We start from the raw sequence: 24,210 nt of genomic DNA, 5'->3' as shown, positions 1-24,210 counted from the left end.
TATTCCATCAGTGCTTGAGCTGCCACGCATAACAAATCATCTCTCAAGTCTACCCTATCCAGTAGTATTCCCGCCGTCTACGTGAGGCTGCAAGGTCTCACCGCGGCCGGTAGTCGTCATTGTTGCGGTTCATGAGGTGCATGTGCATAGGAAGATTCCTGGAGGGACGTAAAAGGTCGGTGTCATGACGGTTTTCACGACGTTGATTGAAGATGCAGGGACTGTTGGAGAGGCTTAGAGGCAGACCATAGTGCCAGTTTCTCTGCGTAATAAGGCTATTTAGCAGTGCCGGTGCGGTTGCTATCACTCGCTCTGGGATTCGGCATGTGGAACGGCACTGATCCTGCGCCTCTATCAAAGTGCGGATAGAGAAGTGCGCCTGATGGCTCGTGCCGTTTCCTTTCACGCGCGCCACGCAACATCATTCGGCTTGCCGGCTTCACCGGAGACCAGTTTCGATGATTTGACCGGGGCTCTGCTGATGCCGCTGCACTTCGCATGTCTTCCAGTCAGAGAATGACGCATACGATATCTATAAGCAAGCTGCAAGAAGGCAACATCTGCCGCCCAACCATCTCTATGGGTTCAACGCAAGGCCCCATGAGTTTAGCAGCCATTAAATCCTTGGGTTGGCTAGGTCTGTGGCTTTCACGCAGGTCCATCTGATGTTCGTCGAGTCCCTGGGCTGGCTGAGTTTGTGGCCGTAAGCAGATAGGGCTAGGTTAGGCGGCGTCTCTGGTTCGCTGGGAGACTTTCTATAGCCGCCGTGTCTTTCACTCATTCTTCAATCGGAGATTTTTGAACTTGCCATTTCAAGCTACATGATGAGCTGAACTTTCTCTGAGCGACGAACTTCATGGCTGGTACGGTAAACACAACTGCAGCTGACACACGGCAGAAGGGAGACGCAGTATCCGCACTTCACTGCCTGAACAATCGTCGATTTACAAAGAGAGATTCTGCTGTAAGCGGCATTGCATCTGCGCTGAGAGTTTCTGAAAGAATGACGGGATTTCCACAGCACCGTGCGTGCAAGGACGATGGACACGAAGTGTGATTAAAGTGGCCTTTGGGCCGCTTCTAGCGGACATACTTCACTCTGAGGTATTTAGTGAATAGGAACAGCCACGAAATAGTGACAAAGATACTGAAAATGCCAGGAAGTCTGTGGTTGCTGTTTCTCAGGTTTGTTTTCTTGAATCTCGCATCAGCCAAAGACATCTGCCAGATCCAAGGAACACGAGGTACGCAGTGAAAATGTCTTTTACTGATTCATGAGCTGAAAAACGAAGCTGCAATTTTACAAGACCGGCTTTACTTTGATGGCAGTGCAATCAAATTTGTAGGGGATGACGAAGCAACGCCAAGTGTGCAGCATTTCCGGCCCTTTCTAGACCGTCACTGATACTTATTATCTTCTTACAGTCAACCATCTTTTCTGTTTGGACCTTAATACCTCATTTCCTGTGAACATCCATCCAGACGCAGATACTTTTTTGCTGAAACATACGGCTGGGTCTTCTGCGTCCTCCAACAGCACCACTGGGTACATGATCGAGTAAGTTGTAGGACAGTGAAAGCCACAGAGAACTCTGGGAGGTTAACAGCGATCACTGACATGACATAGTGCCAATGAGACCAAAATCTACCTTAACAGCTACGACAAGCACACAACCAGTGTCGGACAGTCTACTTTGCCAGTTTACGATATCCTCAGCGACTCTTGGGACGTTGTGAGGGCTAAAGATCCATTCAATGTCTCGAATAACCTTAATTTATACACCCCGGCGTCTTCTCACGATGCCGGAGGGTCAGCATCCTTCTTCTCCGCCAAGACCCGTGTATTTTCAGATTACGGTCAAGATTTATATAGCGAGAAGTACCATGGCCTGATCACCATCGATGTTTCCAATAGCTCCAATCTGATTTGGAAGCTCGATCCCAGTATACCTATGCCATATCTCCCTGGAAGTACCACGCAGTATGTGAGATATGGCGCCACTGGTGTTTTGGTCTCTATAGGCGGCTGGATTTCTCAGCCTCCGCTTGTCTCGGAAACGTTGAACTACTCTGGTCTATATCGCGATGTTCGTCAATCGCGAAGCTTCAACAGTACATTTCTACGCAGCATGTCGCAGATTCAGATCTTCGACATTGCAGCTGGTCATTGGATCGAGGTGACTGCTACCGGCGATATACCACCGCCACGATGTGACCTCTGTTCAGCTCTCAGCGTCGCACCTGATGACTCGAGTTTCATTATAACCGTCTATGGCGGTATCGCAGGCAGAGATCCTCCCTTTGCAGATCTCTATGCCCTGATCATGCCTGCCTTCCATTGGATCAAGATCAACGCGTCGACTACTGATGACAGTCTTGCTGGGCAGAAGTCTGATGGTAGACGAGATCATTTTTGCTTGGCTTATAAGGACCGTTATATGTTCGTTTTGGGCGGCGAAGGGAGTATTTCGACAATTGACAAACCTTGCACCGATAGTCCTCCTGCGCTGAGAATGCTGGATCTGACTACATTTGAATGGCAAAACCAGGCTCTCATCAACAAGCCGTATGAGGTACCACAAGCAGTCATCGACATCGTCGGGGGAGGCCCAAGTGGCGGCGCAAACCCCACAAGCTCATGGCAACAAGTGCTTGGGGAAAATATTGGCTTGTTCAACAAGACAATTGCAAGGCGAGGAGCGCCAACTATCCTGAAGACGAAGAACGATGGTGGCGGCGCAAATACAAATCCTGTGTCATATCCCTCTGGTGGTAGAAAGGGAATCATCGTTGGCAGTACAATCGGAGTCATCGTGGGGGTTGTGATAGGTGGTTCTTTTTCCTTCTATGTAAGTAGGAGAAGGAAACAATCGCGAGAAGAGAACGATAAACGGGCCTCCCAGAAGCCAGAGCTGGAGAATTCCATCGGATCGACAGCCATTATTCCACCATTGGTCGAAATTGACAATGCTGCACGTGAGCTTGAGTTAGACGGATCAACGTCCATAAAAGAAGCCCCTGCTGCTGAGCATTGCCCCGAAGTCGCAGGTGACTGGCATGCTTCTGAACTCCCTGGGAGTTGAAAGCAGGTCGATACTCTTTCAGATCAGCAGAATACCAATGGCGTCTGATACATATCTCCGATGGACCTGCGGGGCAAAGCTATGGCTCACGATATCATTTCCTATGCTCCTCAACTCAGTGAGCAGTAGAGACTTCCTGATATCCCAGAAATTGCACCAAGTGACCTGGGAGCCATTTCATCTACCGAACCGGCGAAGCCTCCATCCCTTGACCGGGTTCCGTGTCTCGCAAGCGAGGACCAGACGCTTATTATCAAGGCCATCCTGATGACTGCTATTTCTTTTGCATACGCTGGAACCTGGTAGATCCAATAAGGTTCGCCGCAGAAGGGTGATTACAGAAGGTCATACACAGAGCCGTCCCACAGCTAGACTAGACAACCCAGTTCTCTTGGTGAGAGACCCAGATATCGTGATTCGAAAGCTTGACACGCCATGGGCGAGAGTCACAGGTGCTATCCAAAGATGCCATAGTCTTCCTTGTCCTCGCAAGAGGCATAGACAACTCGCAAGCTGCACTGTGACGACGAAACTCTCCACCAATGTTGATCGCTTTCGTCAGGCGGTTGTTCAGCGAAAACCTATAGACCCATGATTCCTCATCACAAAAACCCTCATTCTCTTCATGCACGTTGACAAGTTCGAGAATAATTCAAAGCTACACTCTATTCCTCCACAGTTTTCCCAGCCCCACTTGCGAGAAGGCCTCCCCACCCACATCAATGCAGCTCAATCTCCTCACCACCACCACCACCCTCGCACTCGCACTCGCAACAAGCACATACGCTCTCCCCGAAGCCGTCCCCGCAATATTCCGCCGCGCTGTATGTCTCCACACCGCAAAACAAGTAGGCGATCTATGTCCTCCGAAAGATGCGCACGCCTGCAACAGAGAAAATAGACTAGTAAGTCAATCCATCTCACCGGCGCATTGCATCAAGACTAAATTTTGGGTGGGGGGAGATAGCTCGTATATAAAGGGTCAGATACCTACGTGGCAAGTGCTGAAGATTTGTAATGTTATCAATTGCAACCCTAATAGATGCTCTCGTCCGACTGGATTATGAGAGGCAATGATGGGGACGAGGCGTCAAATGGGTTTTGCGCGTGAGGGTCTTCGTTCTAGAGGGGAGGGAAATGTATGTCGGCAAGCAATTGTCAAGTAATGCGTACTCATAGCGAGGCTTTGAGTCTGGACCAGGACTATGAATCGTTTTGCGCGATGCACACCGATCCCAGATTTCTTACCTCTACTTCCAATCTTCGGAGGACCAAAACGATGAGTTTTCACCCAATATCGCCACCCCAGCCTAATCACAATCCTTTTCTCCTCTCACACTAGAAAATCGCCCACGTCCACCGAAGCTTCTCCAATATGCCTATTTACAGCTTTCCCACATCACAGCCACTTTCTTGGCTCTCCCCCTCGCCATTCATGCCCTCCGCGATGCCACTCCTGAAGTTGAACCCAGCACCATCAGCCGGGGGTATGAAACACAAAGTCGGTACCAGCTGTCCCGCATCGCTGAAAGAGATTTGGGTAGAGTTGTGAGTCGATGCACTGTTCATTCATTAAATATTTTTGGATAGGGAGTTGGGTTTTGGGGTCGTAGGCGATTCACGGCCGGCGGGGGCGGGCTGATATGGCGATGGGGGAGGTTGAATTCAAATGTGGCCCCCCGACTCTGAAGTCTATCAGTACTTGCAGGTCTGGAGCTCGTGGGTATACTATTTGTGTTTGTATGGCTTATATCTAGCCTGGTGGGTAGATTTGGTGACGAGGGACGGAGCTGATGGACTTCTCGCAATGAAGCCGCTGGGGGTTAAGTAGTGGGAATAAGTCAGGTTCGAAGGCAGCCCGCTGAACTGCAAAACTCGGAGAACTGTGTCTGCAAAAGGGCGATGTTGTGACAAATTAGGGTAGTACACCCATTCTCCATGCTCAATAATGCTGAAAGGCTTTGCCATCATTATTTTCGCTCCCTGCCCTTGCCCCGAGCAGGCTTCTTCTCGCTTCCCCCCTGGCCGGCGCATTGTTCCTTTCCCACTGCGTCTCCAAGTCCCGCTTTCCGCACCCGACTGATGAAGCGCTCGTCCTTAAGCTGCTCCTTTAAAATCCCGAATACTGCGCTGTAGATTGGAAGCATGTCGTGTAGTCCGCATGGTCTGGCGTCACCGCTAGCCTTGCGCCCTTCAAGGAAGTTGCTCAAGCCACCATGAATTGCTTCTTCCACCGTCATTTCTGGCCGCAGGGTGATAGTCTCTTCGTTGAAAGTGGCGGAAGAGCTTGAGGTTTCGACTAATAGCGCCGTTCGAATGTTGGAGGAGTCGGCGTCTGAGAAGTAAGGCGGACTGATGTACAGCGGATGGGTCGTGCACGAGAGTCGTTGCTCGGACCTAGGGTCTTTGACGTTGTTGAAGTCATGAAGAAGGACCCGAAGCCTGTACCATAGGTCCAGGTTCTCACGAAGGGTTTGTAGCGTTATGGGTGGCTGCAGGTCTGGCGCACTTCCAGACTTTGAAATTGACTTGTCCTTAGGTTTCGTCATAATTTTCGGATCTAACTCCAGGATAAACAACAGAATAAGTTTCTTGTGAGAGAGATGGAGGATACTTGGGAGTGAGGTGCGACCAATTTTATGTGTGCGACCACTAATTCTCAAGGATGACTCACGGTCGGCAGCGATAGCTCACTTGTCGGTTGAGGCTTGAACTTACCATAATTCATCAAGCCATCAATTGTATAACTCAGGCAAGAGCCACAAGCCAGTTTTGGCAGTTTTGACTTTACCAAAAGTCTTTTAAATCATGCTCTTCCACCGTGCGAAGATTCTTACGACTGCGAAACAGTGAAAAGTGAAATACTGAGCGACTGTCATTCTGGAGAAAGTAAATAGCGATCAGGAAAGGTAAAATGGATTATTTCTGTTGATGGTGGCGATTGGAAATCTATCAAGCAGCGAGTGCCAAATGCGTGGGCTTCTATTTTAGGTAAGAATCAATAAGGTGGATCTTCGCAGATACTATGTTCTATGTATTCGCCTGTCATTCTTATTCTCTGTGCCAGATTACTGGTATCCTCTACTTGTGAATGTTTTCGGACGAGCTCGTATTATCAGAGACTTTCCTAGTAGAGTCCTCCTTACCCTTTTTCTGCTTTGTGGGAGCTTTTTGGGGCGTCGCATAAGCAGCTTCGGCGATGGACTGCCATTCACTGTCAGCCTCATATTTCTGACGAATCTCGGTAGTCAATTTGACAAGAGTGTCTGCAACGAGCTTCTTCGCTATCTGCGGCGTCAGTTCATCGGCGTTGTAGGCCTCCTTGACCTCGGCAAACGATGTCAAGGCAGTGGGCTCTACTCCATCCTTCAACGTAACTTGAATGGCTGAGGTCTTTCCATCGAATGACTGCAATTGCGAGTAGGGCAGTAGAACGTGCTGCATAAAGGCTAGGATGCCGTTGCCCTCGACTTGGCGAGGCGCGCAGACTGCCTTGCTGATCTTCTTCTGAATAGTTGCTGCATCATCCAGCAGGTCGATCTTCGATTTAGAATCAGAGCTACTCATCTTGCCACCGGTCAAACCTGGCACCATTGGGTTCATTAAGTGTGCGCGGGTCTTGTAACCCAACTTGGACATTGTGTCGGTCGCAAGTGCGAACGTCTTGCGTTGATCCGTGCCACCGAATTGTGCGTCGCATCCCAGCCATTCCTCGTCCAGTAGTTGCATCATTGGGTACATGCCATCCGCCATAGCGGGCTCGCCAGTGGATTTCACGATCTCGCTGCTAGCCTTCACCGCGTCATGCACAGACACGCGCTTACTGAGTCGTAGGAGGGCACGAGTGAAGTCAGGTGTCAGCTGGTAGGAGCTCCCGCGAACGAATGTCAAATTGGCCAAGTCTACACCAACAGCCTGAATCATGGCCCGGATCGTACGCTCGTAGTACTGAGCGCGAAACTCTAGGACACCTTCTGGTGCTTTGTCGGCATCTAAGAAGCCATGAAGGTCAGCGAGGAGAACTTTGACTTCACACCCGGCCTTCAAAAATTGAGCGATCTTGATAGCAGGCAGAAAATAGGCTGCGTGTGGGCGACCCGTTGTGGCTGTTCCCCAGTAAATTCGGAGTGGACGATTTGGCAGGATAGTGCGAATGAGGTCCTCTCGCATGACTTCTTGGAGGTTCGATTCAATGAGATCGTACTTTTCATCCGGCGTGAGTGGTAAGAGACCCGTAGATGTAGCCATGGCGATTGGGTTGCTGATGCAGTTGTAGTAGATTGCGGCGAGTGGATGAGATTGGGAGGTCAGTATAGAATGATGATGGTTGAAGATGTTGATGAGTCGTGAAGTCCACCATTTTAACGAATGACTCAGAGACAAAGCGGAGGAAACAATGTAGGTAATCGCAACATTTAGGCAAACAAAGACAAACAATGAGTAATTGATGATGATGATTGAGGAGTGACGTCATGGGAGTAAATGTCTTGGCATGGCGGTGATGAAGAATTTGGCTCGTCGATGCACGTACCTCACTTCTACAACAAAAGCAAAGGGCGGAGGGAGCTGCAAGTCATGATCCCTAACTCATTAGGCTTTCAAATGGGTCCTTTATGGCTTTCATTCTTCTTGTTTTAGGCCAAGGCTCTCAATTCATTCTTCTATCTAGTTCCACCAAGGCAATGACTATCTAAGTCTTGAGGCTGCATCGGAATTCGCGCTGCGTCAAGCAAGCTACCTGCCCTCCCTGCTTTAATACTAGATCACGCGGCACCATGATTTCCAGCATTTCGTCCAGACTGCCAGGGGCAGCTTCACCAAGAATGGGGGCACACACCGCCATGACTTCAATGATTGAATGATGTTCTCCACCCAGCATGAGAGCAACCAAGGCCAGTCGCAGCTCTGGAAGCTTTGTTTGGCACCCTCCAAATAAAAGCCACAGATTCAAATAACGGTACGCGGTACCGGAGGGACCACTCCTGGCGAAAAGCCCCTTGGCCGTGCAGTCTTTGACCCATGGATCATCCTCCACAAGAGTGTATTTTTTCGCTCCACACTCATACGGTAACCTTCGTTCGCCATGAGATGCGAAGGTGGCGTCTGTGCCGAAAAGCTCCTGGAGCTCATACTCTGAGATAGGCGGATCGCTGCACTCGTGGACGAGAAGATCCGTTCGCTATAAATCTCCCGTGGACTTGCCGAACTTTCCACCGTTGTCTGGCGCGGTTCGCTCTCTCGCCACAGGTTTCCAGATCTGGCGTAAATCCTCTGGTGGAGCGAGTATTTCGTCGGTGTCGCCGAAGGCTGCGTTTGATACCAGCCGTCTCATGAGGTTTGGATCCATGACACCTGCCTCATCAAGATCCTTGAGGAGAAGTGTCTTCAATATATCTCCTGGGCCTGACAAATGACGCAGAATGCTGCGGAGCGGCCCCAGGAGGCTTCGAATGACGTGGAAGTGTTGCCTCACGTTCCCTTCGAGAAGAATCTCAGTCACCTTTGGTATACCAATGTGAAGGGTCGATAAATAAGGTACTCTGCCATCCACACTGACAAAGAATCGCAGTAGCTTTCCCAACAGCATACGAAGGGCCATGGCAGGAAGTGGATGATTGGAGATGGTCTTCTGTACCCTCACTTCGACTTTTTGACATGTTGCTGTTCTGACTGTGCGATCGTTCATCATTTGAGACTCAATGAGCACAGAGCCTATTTCCGGCATATTGTATGATGGTCGGCGCTATGACACGAGGTCGAAAGCACTAGGTCAATATGCTCGGATCGTTCCTTGCGTCGCTGACCGCCCCAAATAGGACTGTGCGCGAGAGATTGGATCGCTGGTGCAGATCAGACGCAGTGGAATCTTGATAGAGCTTCCAGAAGTTCTATGAGCGGACCTTGAAAGAATACGTACGCTAGTTGCCTGCCTTTAGTCCGTCATTTCTATCATTGAGAGGTTAGCTGGCCCGTAAAAAAGAAATAAGCAACCATTGTCGCGACTCAAAGCTGATACAAAGGGCCGCCAAATTGCGGCAATCTTCAAAGTAGCCATTCCTAGCCCAAAAGTCCTCCTAACAATGTCATTGTCGTATGAGAGCCAAATATGTGCTCATCAACATGACCCTTACTCGGTTACGGCGACTCTGTATGCTCAAGTTCGTTTTAGCTAATCGATGTTGGACTTTCTTGATGTCGCTACCTGTCACCGAATCTAGTCGATAAAGCTACACCTATCGGCAGGAGTGATGACGCTTGGCACAAGTTATACGAGTCCTTTTGGGCTGACAATGGCATTGTCAATAACGACATTGTTCTCAAGACCTGCACGGTTTAAATATCCCCAACCTCTATGTCTACGCGGACCTGGGTATCGCTGAAGGTCTCTTATCTACATTGACTACTAACATACCCTTGTCGTATTAACTTGTTCCTAGAACCTTGGAAATACGACTGAATCAGCATTTTTCGGTCGACCAATCGCGTCCTGCCCATGTCTCTTTGTACCATCGAACCCTCGGTCACTTCGCCAACAAGCTTCAGGAAGCGCACTCCCAACTTCTCAGTCACTCATAGCAATATACATGTATTTGAACATGTCGTCTCACAGAAGCCGGAGAAAGTGGCTGTAATTAGCCGAAAGGGAATCATGACTTATTTCGACTTGAATCATCAAGCGGATTGTCTCTCGGCTCGTCTAACGGCTTTGAATGTCGTACCGGGAAGCGTCGTTGGCGTTGCATTTAGCAGAGGTCTCGAGTATGTCGTTGCTATGCTTGCAACCTGGAAGAGCGGTTGTGTGTATTTGCCACTTGATCATTCACTTCCTGGGAATAGGATGCGATTCATGATGAAAGATAGCGGCCTCTCTTGTCTTATCACCACCAGCAGTATTGCCGCGCAGAAAGGCTTCGATCTCGAGGCTCAGGCGACGATCTGTCTGGACGACAAGGGACAGTTCGATCGGGTTTGTGATCTACCGGCGCGAAAAAGCTCGGTCTTCGCTGACTCCTACGACATGGCGTACATTATTTATACGTCGGGAACAACTGGCAACCCGAAAGGCGTCTCGATAACGCATGGCAATCTCGCCACTTTGGTTGCTGATATTGAGTACAGCGAGGAAATCAGCGCCAACGACCGAATCCTTCTTTTCGCACCATTTTGCTTTGACGCTTCAATCCGGGATATATGTGGCGCTTTGATGGTCGGCGCTTCCTTGTATGTGCCACAAGAGGACGAAATCTTACCTGGTAATCTGCTGAAGACCATTGGCACACACAAAATCACCAATTCTGTCATCACTCCCTCCGTACTCCGTTCCTGCATACAAGAGCCTCTTCCTTCTTTGAGGACTCTAGTGCTTGCAGGGGAAGCTGCCGATGAGGCGCTCATACGGAATTGGGGTGCTGGTAGAAAGCTCATCAATGCCTATGGTCCAACTGAGGCTACCGTCTGCAGCACAAAGCAGATCTACTACAATGGCCAAATACCGGCTGGTTTCTCAGCCTCTGTCATCGGAAAGCCTATCATGAATGCACATATCAGCATTGTGGACGACCAAAACATCATTGTCAGTCATGGCGAGGTTGGAGAAATCGTAGTCTCGGGCCCAAGCGTCAGCAAACATGGTTACATCAACATGCCGCTGTTGAACGCTGACCGCTTCTTCATAAATGCCTCCAACGGTCATCGCTCTTACAAGACTGGAGATCTTGGAAGAGTCCTACCTGGAGGCGAGATTGAATGTCTGGGGCGCATTGGAAGCACGAGACAAGTGAAATTAAACGGGCAGCGTATAGAGCTAGAAGAGATTGAAAGTGTCCTTCGAAGCGATTACGCTGTCACTGATGCCGCAGTCATCGTCCGCGGAGAACAAAAGGCAAAGAAGCTAAGCGCATATGTGGTGCCACGATGCCGAAACGGTCCCGACTGTAAGGAAGCGCTGTCTACTCACTTGGATCAGCTGATGCGGGCTAGATTACCGTCATACAGCATTCCAACCAGTATCTGCTTCCTTGACGCGTTGCCACTCTCTGTCAACAAGAAGCTTGACGTCAAAGCTCTACCGGACCCCAATGTCACTGCCAATCTCGATAACAACGGCAAGGATAACGGGCTCACATTGATGGAGCAGAAGGTCGCGCAAGCCTTACTCGAGGCTCTTGATTTACCCCTTGAGCAGATCTTGCAACAGGATACGACGTATGCCGAACTTGGTGGCTCATCCTTACAAGCTTCTCTAGTATTGAAGCACCTCAACAAGTCTCTCGGCAGCAAGATACAATTGGGGCAATTTTATCGACGAAACATCTCCCTACGCCAGCTCACCAAGCTTGTGACTGGAGGCATGGGCCAAACGGCAAACATGATCAGTCAAGATCTTTCCAATCGCGTCGAGCTTCCCTACGACATTGCATACAACATTGGTTCGTCCTTGCTCGAGCGTCACCAACATGTCCTACTCACGGGCGCGACAGGCTTTCTTGGAAGCCACCTTCTCGCGGAGCTCCTCAAGGACGACGCTACTCGGGTGAGTTGCATTGTCCGTGCTAAAAACGATGATGCCGCATTAACTCGTACAAGGAGCGCTCTTAAAACTTGGGGTCTGTGGGATGAAACTTTCTTAGATCGCATCCAAGCCAAAGCCGGAGATGTGAGTAAGCCTTTGATGGGCCTCTCAGCTGACACTTACATGGATCTAGCCCGCCAAACAGATACAGTGTTCCATTCCGCTGCAGCTGTCAGCTTCATAGCCTCTTATGAAGAACTCGAAGAAGCCAACGTGACTGGCACTGTTGAAATCCTGCGCTTCACCAGCACCCTCACACAGAAGCGACTCACCTATATTTCAACGCTTTCAGTCTTCTTCGGCGCTGGCACCGACCTTACACAAGGTCGTGAAGTCCCTGTTCAGAACCTAAGCAAGAAGATACTGACCGGATACGGGCAGACAAAGTGGGTATCAGAGCAATTAGTTCTGGAGTTTGCGCGCCTTGGAGGGCACGCACTGATACTGCGCCCAGGGCGACTTCTAGGCAACACCAAGAATTTCAAGTGCCCCAAGGACGACTTCACTGTACGGCTCCTCGCCTCAATGATAGAGACTGGATCTGCGCCCACTCTAGACGAGATAGGCGGCAAAGACTGGCAGATTGATCTAACACCGGTGGATCTTTGCGCCAGACTGATATGCGAGCTATCTCGGCAAAGTGTGACTGGTATCAAGCATATCATTAACCTGGACACGATCTCCTATGAAGCAATGACTGACTCGGTGGGTGTCCCCATCGAGCGGGTGCCTTATCAAGACTGGATTCAGACGGCAGTGAAATCCAAGCATCTCGGCCCACTGAGCTCGCTTTTCACTGAGCGTATTTCTGACAAGGATGAGAAGAGTGTATTCGAAGCCTTGCTACAAATGACCGTATTCCGGCGTAGTGCTTACGAGGCTTCAGCTATGACCCTCAATGAAGCCATCGGCGAGACACCTGCAACTGGCGATCTTCTGTCCAAGTATTTAGCGGCTAATCAGGATATTTTCAATTGAGAACAAAAGTTTTGAACATAGAGAAGCAGACTACCAAATCAGATCGAGGAAATCTAATTACGAACACAACTTGCTGTAAGTGCGCTCTGCCTGTTAACCATATTTTGTCAGAATACGTTCATATTGAAATATCTATGCTCGTAAACACGCGATGCAAGGTTGAAAGGACTTTGGTGAGCAGTCGAAATTACATCTAACACTAAATAACACTTTAGGCATATTGCAAAAGACGAGGATGGAGGAATAAATATTAGATTCTGCAACGACTAATGTTTGTCTCAGAGTCGCTAATCAAATTCTATCAGTTGCCTCCTCTACGATGTCCCTCCGTTCGACTGTTTTTACCCAACAGAGTCCTAAGCCTCACCATCATCTCTCCGCAATGCTTCAACCAATCGCCTCCCCGCATACCCGCCCATGCCGCGCAATGCGCAACTGCCAGTGGCAAGTAGGCGCGATAACGTCTCTCCTCTTCTTTCGACACGCCGTAAAGTTCCATCAGTGTACGCGGGCAATTTTCCCTGCCCAGGTTGACTGTGAAGTAGGCAAGATCCCACATCGGATCCGCGAGATCGCAATCCTCGAAGTCGATTGCGACTACTTGATTCCCATCCTCGCCCTGAGGTATGTTGTTCAGCATGATGTTCTGACAGTGGAGATCGTTGTGACATGGGACCCAGGGGTGCCCCTTGACCTTGTTTCCAGTGTTCACTAATACGCCATCGATGAGACGCATGTCTGCTTGAGGCATCGTCTTGTTGGCCTTTATGATGTCAAGATATCCTCTCACGGACTTTATCGGATCATAGCGTTCCATGAAGGCCGCCGCTTTAGTGGAATGGAATCTACGAAGCAAGCCAGCAATTTGCGGTAGCCACTTTGGCGCCGTCTGTGGATTAAGGGCTTCTCCAGGCAACCGCTCCAGCACAAGGCCTCCGCAACTCTCGCCGTATAAAATCAGCTTAGGCCCGAGTTTGTTCTCGTCCGCCCATCCTGTCCGTAATGCTTCCCTACTCAAGGAGGACGAGGGTAGTTGGGGAAGATTTTCCCGCGGGAGTTTGACAATGTATCTGTAATAGTGTCCAGCTTCGGCTGTTAGTGTAACATCCATTACATCATTGGCAGACCAGCCTGAGCAGTGAGGTATCACCTTTGAATGGTACCATGTACCGATTGGAAAGATGGCGATGCAAAGCTTGAGGGCTATTTGCTCTTTCTGTGCTTTTTCTGTGCTGTTGGAGGTGCGGTCTTCGGCCACTCGGAGTTCATGTCGTGATCTTGAATATTGTTATCCATGATTATGATGTCTTAGGTGAGAGACCAATGTAGGACGGTGACAGTATGCAACGATGGAGTTCCCAGGTATGCGAAACAGGCAGGCTCATATATACAAGGTCTTTGTACGCCAGTGCATGGTTCAAAGGCCATTGCGAAAACTCTAAGTCTTTGTTCTAAAAAGGGCGATACCATGTTAGACAATATCCATTGTATGGGTTGCCTGAGCGATGCTCAAATACGGCTAATCATGCGCCTCCTTTGAGTCTGATGCCTTTGAATGGCGTTCCGATCTGCCCCATTGTAGTCTATATATACTCATGTAACTGATCATAGTCTCCTTGTACTCCTTAAAGCATCCTATTTGAATTCAACAATGGACATCATCAGCGATTTCGACCGTCTGTGGGCTGATCCCTACACAAACAACCTCAACAGATCACTCATCCTCCTTTGGCGACTTGATGGCGATGCACCACTGAGTCATCCATACAGCATCACACCTGTACGCTGTGGCCAAATCACGTTCCCACATGAAGAATTAGAAATCCTTTGCACAAGGGATGTGCTGGTCAGTATCGCAGGAACGCTGTCACAAAACGAGATCCACGCTCTCAACGAGCAAACACTCGAGCTACTAGTGGGGCCTGATCTTGTAGCAATTGACTTCTCGATATCGAACATGCGTAAGCTCTGGTCTCAAGGTATCATACCCAGATTGAGCTTGGAACGCACGAATATCGTGACAATAGGAAATGGGAATCAGCGTCAGGAGCGCTCAAAACTTAACAGATCGTTTTTGACATTAGCAACGGCTATGACAGAGTGTCAACAGCATATTGAGGAATGTACCCGGTCGACGGACTCAGCGATGGAAGAAAAAGCTGGAGTACTCAATGAATTCATACAGGTGCGGATCGATGAGCTCGAAAAGATGTTAGGCAAATTGCAGGCGATGGATTCTATGACCAGCTGATAGAGACTTAAAAAGAGGGCTGTCAATTGTCGGACAAGGCTTGTGCTTCCAATACTGGATTTCTTTCTGTGATGACTGCTCAAGGCCACCTTTCTCGCTGTATAAATTGGCACACTGTAATATTTCGTCATAATGAGAAGGATTTTGTAAATTATGGAGCTCAATTTGCATTTCAGCATCATTCATCCATCACCAAAAGCCCTAGAAACAACACACTGCATCAATTTTCATATCAAGAATTAGAGTGGTACCGCCGTAGGCAATGAGGTAATGACGACGTTGAAGGCGTTGAAGCAAGGCACTGAACCCTCCGCCCTGGATCTTGCCACATATTCATTGCCTGCTTTAATTGAATTTACGGAAGTATTGCCTAGGTTCTACGAATCTTCTCGATTGAAGCTGCTTGGAGGGGATCAAGGTAGTCTAGTCTGCATCATAGTAACGCTATTTTCCACCCTCAGCTATGAAAGAATGTCAATTGCATGTGGGGTGTCAATGGATCTGTCTTTGAGATTCGCTTCAGATTCGACCAGCGGATTGATTTCGTGACTCTAATACTTCATCAAGTAAAGCGGGCCCAGAAAAATTGCATAAAGAGCGTTGTGCATTTTTAAAATCAGATAACTATCGCCTTACCTTTCATGACATCTTGCTAGAATCACACGAATCCTCTCCAAACTCTTCACCTCGAACTATTGAGTCTACCTAAATTTCTCTCGTTTCGTTCAATCCAAGCATACATCAGAGCAATCCCCCTTCTCGCTCTCTCATTTTGTTCTTGAGCAATCGGTATCGAGATCTTAGTCGTCTCATGTTTATCATGGAAATTTTGTAAGGATTTGATCAGTATCTTCATCATTGGTCCGTACTTTAGAAAGTCTTGGCAAGGATGCTCTTGCGGTCGACGGGTAGCGTCGCCTGTTAATTCGAATTTTAGTCTTGGGACGACGTTCTGAGACTGAAGTCTGAGAAGTTCATCTGTTGTTGATAGGATTGTTGGGAAAGTATCAGCGGCACCGAGCAGTTGTATTTCTTTATTGAGAACACGCAAGTGACGCACTTCAAAAGCTGTCGTTATTTCGAATACGATCTGCTCAATACTGATGTCGCTTAGTCTACTGGTCGGAAGAGAGAATTGACCTTGACCCACGTGTGGTCTGATCCGAGACGGTGGATTGTAAACACGTGCATCGTAGAGCCGCCAAAAAATGATCAATGGGCCGGACGGATTCGCTGGTGGAGGATGATCCCACTGAAGGTCAGTGTCAGGCATGATGGTAGGCAGTAAGAAAATTTAGAGTGTAAGTGGTGATTTGGTGATACGTGGCGAGCGTGAAGCCATGGACTGGTGGCTTTTATAGACCTAAAAATTCCGAAAGAAGGCAAATTAGGGTTTGATCGCAAAATGAAAACATCTCTTAGGCAAAGGTACTTGCGGTTTGTGGTTAGAGTCTTACGAACGATTTGTTAGCTGGCACCAGTAAGGCTTCTATCAGGCCTTGTTGACTTGTCATCAGGCAAATCCGATGGTCTTGTTCGCCTGATCATAAGAATTTTTTGAGATAGCAGGCGAATTCCATTTGTTCGAAAGGCGAGGTATGACTCTGCACAAAATCCCCACACGATTGTAGTCGGGTTTTGATCGATGCTCGAGGTTCATACGGGGAGAATTGGCAGACAGGCTTCCATTTATAGATGGCTAAACTGCCCCTGTCCACATGGTAGTGTCCGTTCCGCGATGTTCGCTAGGATTCCGAGTGACAAGGAGATGCATTAGACGATTGAAGAAAACAGGTTGAGAAGTTGAAGGTAGTCGTCAATTGTCAACTTTTCATGGAATTAGGTAGAAGGGTTGAGAGTTCCATGTGATCTGGAGGACCGTTGAGATCACAAGGCATAATATGCCCCTTGTTCACGCTTCAATATGCCAATAGTGGCGCAAAATCGTCGACAGCAAGCAAGGTAGAGTCCCGAGCAGCATGCCTCAGGGAAACCTGTTTGCATTACATCGACAATTTGTGGAATGAGATAAGGATGCATATCAGCATGCAACAACTTGGGCCGAGCTTCCTGAAGCATATTTGGATGTTAAAATCAAAAAAAAAAACCCTCCTTAAACGTCCCAAAAGCACGCCTTAAACAATTCAAATCACATCCCTTCTCACGATACTCTAAAGGTCTCCAAATCATCCCTGATAACATTCACATGAGCCTGCATGCCCCTATTCAGCCGCCGAGCAATTCCTTGCTTCGCAGGGTCCGTTGACACAACGCTTTTCTCAATCAACTCATGCATATCCTCGAGAGTCTCGATGAACTTCATGATCATTGGACCAATCCCTAAGCAATCCTCAAACGGATGATGTTGTCCACGGAGATTAGCGTTAGTCGTAAGCTCTAGCCTTATCCTGGGTTCAATCCCTCTGGCAAGTAGTCCTCGGAAAATCGGTCCTAATGGATCATTCGAGGAGAGGGGACCGCCCACATCGGACAATAAGACGCATTTGACGTTGAGTGCGCGTAATTGACTGTGTGTGAGTAGTGTTTTTATCTTCGCGACAATATCGGTGCTGCAGACGGTGTTAATTACATTGGCTGGGATCTCAAGCCGCTCCTTGCGCAATGGTTCGAGGTTGACTGAAGCTGCTGTATCTTCTTCGTGGAGGCACCATGAGATGGTCAAAGACCCATTGTTATCGTCCGCTGCGATTGGATGCGCTGATTGAGGATTTTGGTCTGCCATTGTTCAAGTTGTCTGGTGAACTTTGAGAGGAACCAAGACATGTCAAATATACTTATACACCTCTGCGAGGGCACTAGGAAACACTGCGAGGCTTAAGGCCAACAGATGGAGGCAAGCAATAGTCTCCGAGGCGTACACAGCATGCCCAGTGAGCCTACCTGCCTGAAGATAGCCTTCGTAGAAATGCCTAAGTAGACGAGACATACATAAGAGTCCGGTCTCCGGGACCCCATACTCTTGTAATCAGAACTTTATGGTCAGATGGTCATACAATAAGACTAATGATGAATCTCGAGCGATTGTATAAGTGACAATCGAATAATCACAAGGGGTTAAGTAGCCGCGAAAACCCAACTCTGCAACGATCGTTTGCTGGCCAGCCTTGGCATTCATAGACCGAGTACTAAAGTGGGGTCGGTATGGGCTTTTATGATTCATAGCATACCGTAAGAATCTTGACCGGGTAATACAATCACCTCGCTTGACGAGATAACGATTTCTTGACATAAACACGTTCAGTAACCAGGTAGAAGTTGCACGGAATTGCAATGATTGTTATGAAATTTAAATCGAGTACAAAACCCTTCGCATTCACGTCACAGGGCTGGAAAACCCCAGCGGGGAAAAAACCAGCTCCAAGGGTCAAAAGGAAAGAAGCACAATCAAAATTCGCCCCCACGAACAAACCCTTTTTTTCAGTAGTCATCTCCCCGACTCAAGACCTCCTTATGATCCTCGCGCAAGAGCAAGGTCTTCAACCACAGTCAGCCAGAACATGAACATCATTGCAGCAGGAATGAAGAGCTCACATGCTCAAATTGCGCTGTGTAAGAGCCCTTGACATCCGCCAGAGGCTGGTGAGCCTCCAGGATCCCATTCGATACAAGACAGTTCAGCTTTCAAACATCAGCAAGACCCGTGTGCAAAGATAACTTTTCCATGGTACTCACGCCAGCCAAATACTTGTCCTGGCCAAGGCGATCCAGGTATCGACGGCAGAAAACCAGTGTTCCAAAATTCTCTCTGATCGTCTTGTGTAGCCGCTGTGCGGACACCAGGGGCAGAGATGTCTTTAATGGCGCATTGTGATTCAAGCCATAGCCATAGACACCCACCTAATTCAATGTCAGGTTTCATTCTCGTTTTTCTTGAGAAAGAAGAGGAGCTCACATCATCATGCAGGATTCCTCGCCCTGTCGTACCGAATGTCTCGATAGCGAAGACCTCGCCCTCGTTCATCTTCGTCTGATCGGAATTCTTCACAAACGGAATGGATTTGCCGCCGTGAATGCGCCACTGCTTGATATTATGCGCCGTGATATTGCGCACTGGCTTGACGGGGAAGGTTTTGCCACGGATCTCAACCTCATAGCTTTCCATTGTTTCTTGGATAGCGGCGCTGACGTCGCTAATGCGCACATCAATGCCTGTCGCCTTTTTTGTTCTCAGTTATTGCCACACAGTATGAGATACTCGGAGGCTCCTTACCTTGATCCCCGAGTTGGTAGCATCCTTGACTGCTGCCAGGAGGTTGTCGTAGGTGGGATCGAATGTCATAGTAAATGCGCTGTCGATGATCCACCCATTGATGTGAACACCGAAGTCGACTTTCATGACATCTTGGTGTTGCAATACGACATCCTTTTGCCCTGGGTTGGGTGTGTAGTGTGCGGTCTGATTGTTGAGGCAAAGCCCAGTGGGAAAGCCCATGCCTGCCTGAAGGCTGTCTCCGGGATTAAGTCCATCATGGCCAAGCAATGCTCGTACACTATCTTCAATGCCATTTGCAATCTCGAGAAGAGTATGACCTGGCTTGACGCAGTCCTGTACCCATCGTCGCGCCTGACGGTGGGCTTCTGCAGCATGACGATAGTCTCGGAGGAAAGCGTCATCCTGGACCTGCCGACGAGCTTGTTCACGTGCTTGTCTAGCATCTGTCTGTGATTTCGTATAGCTTTGGATTTCACCCTCGGGATATTTGCCCGACGGGAAGAGATCGCTCAACAGGACTCTCGGTGGCGATGATTGCAACACAGGCGGAGACATTGTCTTTTTCTTCTTTTTCTTTGACTTCTTCTGTTTCTTTTTCGCACCTGCAAGGTCGGTCACTAGGGAGGTCTGCGGCTCCATGCTTGTTTTCCCGTCATCATCGTCGCTGTCGCCATCATTGCCGTCTCCTGCAAGGCAGCCGTCCCCGTCTCTAGAGGTATGGGATCCTCGAGGCTCGCCTCCTGCATCGATCGTTCCACTTGAATTGAATGGATCGCCTTGACACATTTAGAAATCAATATGGGACATGGTAGAGTACCTGGGCTCTTTACCTTCGAGTTTACGTTCTTCGTATTCAGGAGTCTTTGACCCCATGTTGGCATTGGCAACTTCTCGCTACCTACAACTGGCAGAGGTCAAGACAATCTGACTACAGGATTCTTCGAGATGTCGTGATGATGGGAAAGGGAGTAAGTTGCGGAGTGTCGTACGGAGTGGCGGTGAATACCCCGCTCACAGTCCCCGCGATTACTCATCATATCCCACTAGGCAACCATTTTCTCAGCTTAAAAAGAACAATGACCAAACTTCAATGACTTTGTGCTTTCCTGTGTTGGGCTAATATGGAGGTCAGAGATTGCCCTTAGCACAATTGAGGGACTCTCTGGGCTCTTGCATTACTGGTATTTAGGCTACAAATCTACAGCTGTCCGGATACCTTAGAGCGTGCAAGACTGGACCAGCATCCTGGCCCTAGCTTGCAAAACGCGGTTGGCATCTAAAAAACAGACGTAAAAGGAGCCGTGGAACAAGTAATGGGAACACAATCATGGATTCGTCAAATTGACCGAAAGAAGGTTGCTTAGAGGATTCGTAAGCTTAACAAGAAAATTTGAGGATGAAAACGAAACATAGATAAAACCTGGTGTTTGCTGCGGAATTTGCGATGTCATGCCGCATAGGGAGGTAGCACACTCAATTTTACACGACGCCTAGCTTTAATGCATCGCATTTTCATAGATCTCCAATCTGCTGCGCGCAATAAGGACTGCCAAGCGACGAGCAACAGCAGAAGCACGCATAATTCGATCAAGCCAACGAGCAAAGCTTAGATTTCCGAAAACGAATGAACCTCCACGAGACACTGAGCATCACTCACCCTTCAAATCAATACCACTACCTAACTGGAGAAAATAACTCTCTGAAAACACTCATACCTGGCTCAAGGTCTTCGCCCTCGCCGAAATCAAGGACTTCAGAAATATCGTCCTGATCGGCTGCCTGAGCCTCATCCTCATCTTCTCCAGCCCCGTGCTGCTCAGTTTCCTGCACACCTTCCCATTCTCCTGACTGCTCATTTTCCTGAACCTCATCCATAACTCCTCCATCTCCGTGCTGCAAAGTTTCCGGAGTCTCATCCACATCTTCTTCGTCTTCGTACTCCTCGCTTTCCTGAGCCTCATCCACGTCTTCTATAGCCCCGTGCTGCTCGCTTTCCTGCACACCTTCCCATTCTCCAGACTGCTCATTTTCCTGAATCTCATCTATATTCCCTCGATCTCCGTGCTGCAAAGTCATCGAAGACCCATCGACATCATCCTCATCTTCAAGCTGCGAGTATGCCTGGGATTCATACGTTTGCCAGTCCACCCCTGGCCAATGTTTCTCAAATATACCGATCACGTATCGATCTTGCTTCTCTTTCAATGGATCTACCTTAGCAAGCTGGTTCACGCGAACGAACTTCATTTGCCTGTTCAATTGGCGAATCCTCTGATCGTGGTGATTGTGGCTGTTAAAGCGAATTAAAAGCTCACGTTCTTCGCGCAAGTGGCGAATTTTGAGTCCCAGTTGCTTCTTAAGATCGCGGTAATAGCTCGTGTTGCTGGCAAGGTTCATCAACAGGTGTAAATGACATGAATCCGGGTTCCGGGTCGAGTGGCAGCAGTATATGTATTGAGGTTGCGGCTTGCTCATTCTGATAGTGGGTAAAGCTCAAGAGAATTTTTGGAACTACTAGCTAGGGGAAGTATACCTTGGAATAATAGGCGCTTACTAATGTACGCAAATAGGATATTCTTCATCGAGAATAAATGGAATGATTGCTGCGCAAAAGAGGTGAGCGGCAAAAAACTCGTTTACCTAGACTTGAGTATCCCGTTGCGATCACGACGAGGTGGCAACAGGCAAGCACGATCCACGTAAAGAAAGCACGAACCAACAATGGCAGTAATGGCCAAATTCTCAGGTAATAAGGCCTTGCAGGTGATCAGTGAGTTTCGCATTGAAGTCATTCACTCAGATGAAGGATCTGACACCTATCAACCTGGATCAAAACTCGCCATCTCAATTGCGCCCACTCAGAGAAAGACATCTCGTGTATTTTGACCAAATAGAGAGAAGTGCATAGATTGAATTTCTCGGAATTCTTCAGCACCTTCCAAAGCCGTCTTTGACCCCCCTGTCTCCCATCGCCCATTACTTGTCAAGTCCTAGCTTATATACTCTCGCCAATTCTCACCCGGCCAATGCTTCACAAAATCCGCCTCTGCCAAAGCGTCACATCGATTCTTCTCATCTCTAACTCGGCCCTCTTCGGACAGCGACTCATACCATTCCTCTCTCATTTTATGTGCGGCTTTCCATTCCTCCTTCTTTTCGAGGGCTTTAATCTCCTTCTGATACTCCACGTTTTTAGCTTCGAGATAGACGAACGTTGGATCGTAGTATTGTTTGATTATCGCGCGATTTCTGATGACGAGAGCGGCGCAGTGAGTTATTTGGCAACGTTGTTCGGTGCAGGATATAAGGGTGGGTGGCATGGCTGAGGTGATTTGAGCGGGGTGTGCTTTGAGGCGTCTCCTAGGGTGGTCAGATTCGTAGAGCTGAGTACGGATATTGCGAAGAAACAGACCGACGCACTTTATTTCACAATATTTGCAAAGTTGTTTCAGTTATGTTGTGAGAAGGCAGATTACAAAGAAGCGAGCTCTTGCTATACCTATGTGATTACTTGTACGACACAATTAAGGGTAGCAAGAATTGAAGTCTTACACCATGTAACAAAAGAAAAGCGTGTCAGACCTGGTGAAAGGTAAACAACGGAACAAAGGCCTTCTTTTGTTGTAACAACACAGTAGGCCTCAAAGGAATTTGCTGAACAATTACAACAACACTACAGGAAACAATGGCCATTTTGCAACATGTCAGTCTGCAGCTCACTGATGCCAAATGGAAGACCTAGATCTTTCGTTGAGCCACGGGACTCATTCCGCTTCATATCAAATTGTAAGATGATATCTCTGATAGTCTGTGTTGGCATTACCTGTCTAAATCCCTGGCCTGGTCTTGTTGTCTATGGCCATGGGTTTAAGTCCTTACGTCCTCAGCTAATTTCAGTCCTGATTAGCATACTCTGCATGGTTTTTCTATCCCACATCTCATCTTATGCCAATTTATGCGCAAATTTTGCCCTTTTCAAAGCCAGCCTACGCTTGTCGCTTCTGTTTTTGAGCATTGTCTTCTGAAGATTTCGATGCTTCTCCTGCGTCCCGTTTTCCGCAATCTTTGAATTCCTCTGGCACTCCATTCCTATCAAATAGCTGGATGTCTTCCTGAAGATTCCTTCCGGGATATTGCTGTTCGAAGTTCTCGTAGATGCTTTTCTCAGAAACTTGCTTCTTCATCTAATCTTCGTCAGCAAGTTGAAAAACTGCTTGCGACTGATGAGAACGCACTTTACCAGACTTGACCTTTTCCAGGCTTGACTTGTAATTCTTCATGGAGGCTTTCCATTTATTCTTATCTGAGCCTTTGAATTGACTCTCGCCGATCCAGCATTGCGACGGCGTATCGCTAATGACGATTTCCTTGTTTGAAGCTTGTTCCATTGCGAATCAGATGAAGTTATCTGAAGCACAAGTTGCTGATTTGACCAATGTAGTAAGAAGTGCCAGCCAAATGCTTAAGAAAGGAAGAAGAACCGAAGGGACAATCATGGCCTTTTATCAATTTCCGCTCTAGCATTACGCACGTCCATTCTCGCATAGACTCGGAGGGCCACGAAGGCAGTGCTGTAAGCTTGTATCATAACTAAAAGCCCCCTCAGTATTGAGAGGATAAGAGGGCGGTACTGAAACAGCGTAATTTCATCAATAGCAGGCGAATCAACAAGACTGGTTGAGACAAAAAGCCATCGGTCACGTATTTCGCGGCCTTTGAAAATTTGTCGAATCGAGCTGTCCTGTACGTTCATGGCTGTTTTATCGCGACAGTGAGAGACTGAATTTCCCAGACCGAGAGGCCCTGGCCAATTCCTCTGATACTGCACACACGTAACTTACGCGTTCTGTTTGACAGACGAAAATCTCGCTGACGTCCGGCAAGGTGAATGGCCACCAACCGCGTCGTGCATGATCTTTGTCAGAGACTACACTGACCAGCCAATACCCTCTGCCTTGCCAGATAATCCCAAACACGACAGACCCATTTCCGCCATCCAGCATCTGCACCGTGTAGCTCAACAAAACTACGCACAGACAATAATCTAGAGCAGTGGTCAAAGAATGAGAAAGATCAAGTTCCGATGATGCAC

At 48.3% G+C, this 24,210-nt stretch overlaps 10 protein-coding genes across 10 annotated transcripts; 2 read left to right on the top strand and 8 right to left on the bottom strand.

Annotated features, from left to right (window-relative positions):
• Positions 1–1,550: 1,550 nt before the first annotated feature.
• KY384_008653 (uncharacterized protein) lies at positions 1,551–3,083 on the top strand (the record flags this gene model as incomplete). The annotated part of the gene is made up of 2 exons (XM_044817141.1): positions 1,551–1,558; positions 1,628–3,083. 2 exons carry the CDS (start codon positions 1,551–1,553, stop codon positions 3,081–3,083), a joined length of 1,464 nt encoding a protein of 487 aa, XP_044666506.1.
• Positions 3,084–5,053: 1,970 nt separating this feature from the next.
• On the bottom strand, positions 5,054–5,632 carry KY384_008652 (uncharacterized protein; the record flags this gene model as incomplete). The annotated part of the gene is made up of 1 exon (XM_044817140.1): positions 5,054–5,632. One exon carries the CDS (start codon positions 5,630–5,632, stop codon positions 5,054–5,056), a length of 579 nt encoding a protein of 192 aa, XP_044666505.1.
• Positions 5,633–6,164: 532 nt separating this feature from the next.
• Positions 6,165–7,331, bottom strand: KY384_008651 (uncharacterized protein; the record flags this gene model as incomplete). The annotated part of the gene is made up of 1 exon (XM_044817139.1): positions 6,165–7,331. The coding sequence occupies one exon, from the start codon at positions 7,329–7,331 to the stop codon at positions 6,165–6,167; it is 1,167 nt and encodes a 388-aa protein (XP_044666504.1).
• Positions 7,332–8,262: 931 nt separating this feature from the next.
• Positions 8,263–8,808, bottom strand: KY384_008650 (uncharacterized protein; the record flags this gene model as incomplete). The annotated part of the gene is made up of 1 exon (XM_044817138.1): positions 8,263–8,808. One exon carries the CDS (start codon positions 8,806–8,808, stop codon positions 8,263–8,265), a length of 546 nt encoding a protein of 181 aa, XP_044666503.1.
• Positions 8,809–9,576: 768 nt separating this feature from the next.
• On the top strand, positions 9,577–12,633 carry KY384_008649 (putative NRPS-like protein biosynthetic cluster; the record flags this gene model as incomplete). Its single annotated transcript, XM_044817137.1, has 1 exon — positions 9,577–12,633. The coding sequence occupies one exon, from the start codon at positions 9,577–9,579 to the stop codon at positions 12,631–12,633; it is 3,057 nt and encodes a 1,018-aa protein (XP_044666502.1).
• A 301-nt stretch (positions 12,634–12,934) lies between these two features.
• KY384_008648 (uncharacterized protein) lies at positions 12,935–13,744 on the bottom strand (the record flags this gene model as incomplete). Its single annotated transcript, XM_044817136.1, has 1 exon — positions 12,935–13,744. One exon carries the CDS (start codon positions 13,742–13,744, stop codon positions 12,935–12,937), a length of 810 nt encoding a protein of 269 aa, XP_044666501.1.
• A 1,601-nt stretch (positions 13,745–15,345) lies between these two features.
• On the bottom strand, positions 15,346–16,157 carry KY384_008647 (uncharacterized protein; the record flags this gene model as incomplete). Its single annotated transcript, XM_044817135.1, has 2 exons — positions 15,346–15,435; positions 15,945–16,157. The coding sequence occupies 2 exons, from the start codon at positions 16,155–16,157 to the stop codon at positions 15,346–15,348; spliced, it is 303 nt and encodes a 100-aa protein (XP_044666500.1).
• Positions 16,158–16,428: 271 nt separating this feature from the next.
• KY384_008646 (uncharacterized protein) lies at positions 16,429–17,627 on the bottom strand (the record flags this gene model as incomplete). Its single annotated transcript, XM_044817134.1, has 2 exons — positions 16,429–16,594; positions 17,050–17,627. 2 exons carry the CDS (start codon positions 17,625–17,627, stop codon positions 16,429–16,431), a joined length of 744 nt encoding a protein of 247 aa, XP_044666499.1.
• An 899-nt stretch (positions 17,628–18,526) lies between these two features.
• Positions 18,527–19,904, bottom strand: KY384_008645 (uncharacterized protein; the record flags this gene model as incomplete). The annotated part of the gene is made up of 3 exons (XM_044817133.1): positions 18,527–18,742; positions 18,798–19,061; positions 19,116–19,904. 3 exons carry the CDS (start codon positions 19,902–19,904, stop codon positions 18,527–18,529), a joined length of 1,269 nt encoding a protein of 422 aa, XP_044666498.1.
• An 888-nt stretch (positions 19,905–20,792) lies between these two features.
• Positions 20,793–23,506, bottom strand: KY384_008644 (uncharacterized protein; the record flags this gene model as incomplete). Its single annotated transcript, XM_044817132.1, has 4 exons — positions 20,793–21,610; positions 22,138–22,478; positions 23,109–23,302; positions 23,354–23,506. The coding sequence occupies 4 exons, from the start codon at positions 23,504–23,506 to the stop codon at positions 20,793–20,795; spliced, it is 1,506 nt and encodes a 501-aa protein (XP_044666497.1).
• Positions 23,507–24,210: the final 704 nt, after the last annotated feature.

This window comes from Bacidia gigantensis, assembly GCF_019456465.1.
Source record: "Bacidia gigantensis strain McMullin 20006 chromosome Unknown contig_295, whole genome shotgun sequence".
Classification (NCBI taxonomy): domain Eukaryota; kingdom Fungi; phylum Ascomycota; class Lecanoromycetes; order Lecanorales; family Ramalinaceae; genus Bacidia; species Bacidia gigantensis.
The sequence above is the reverse complement of the archived record's forward strand: the minus strand, read 5'-3'. Positions and strand labels throughout refer to the sequence as shown.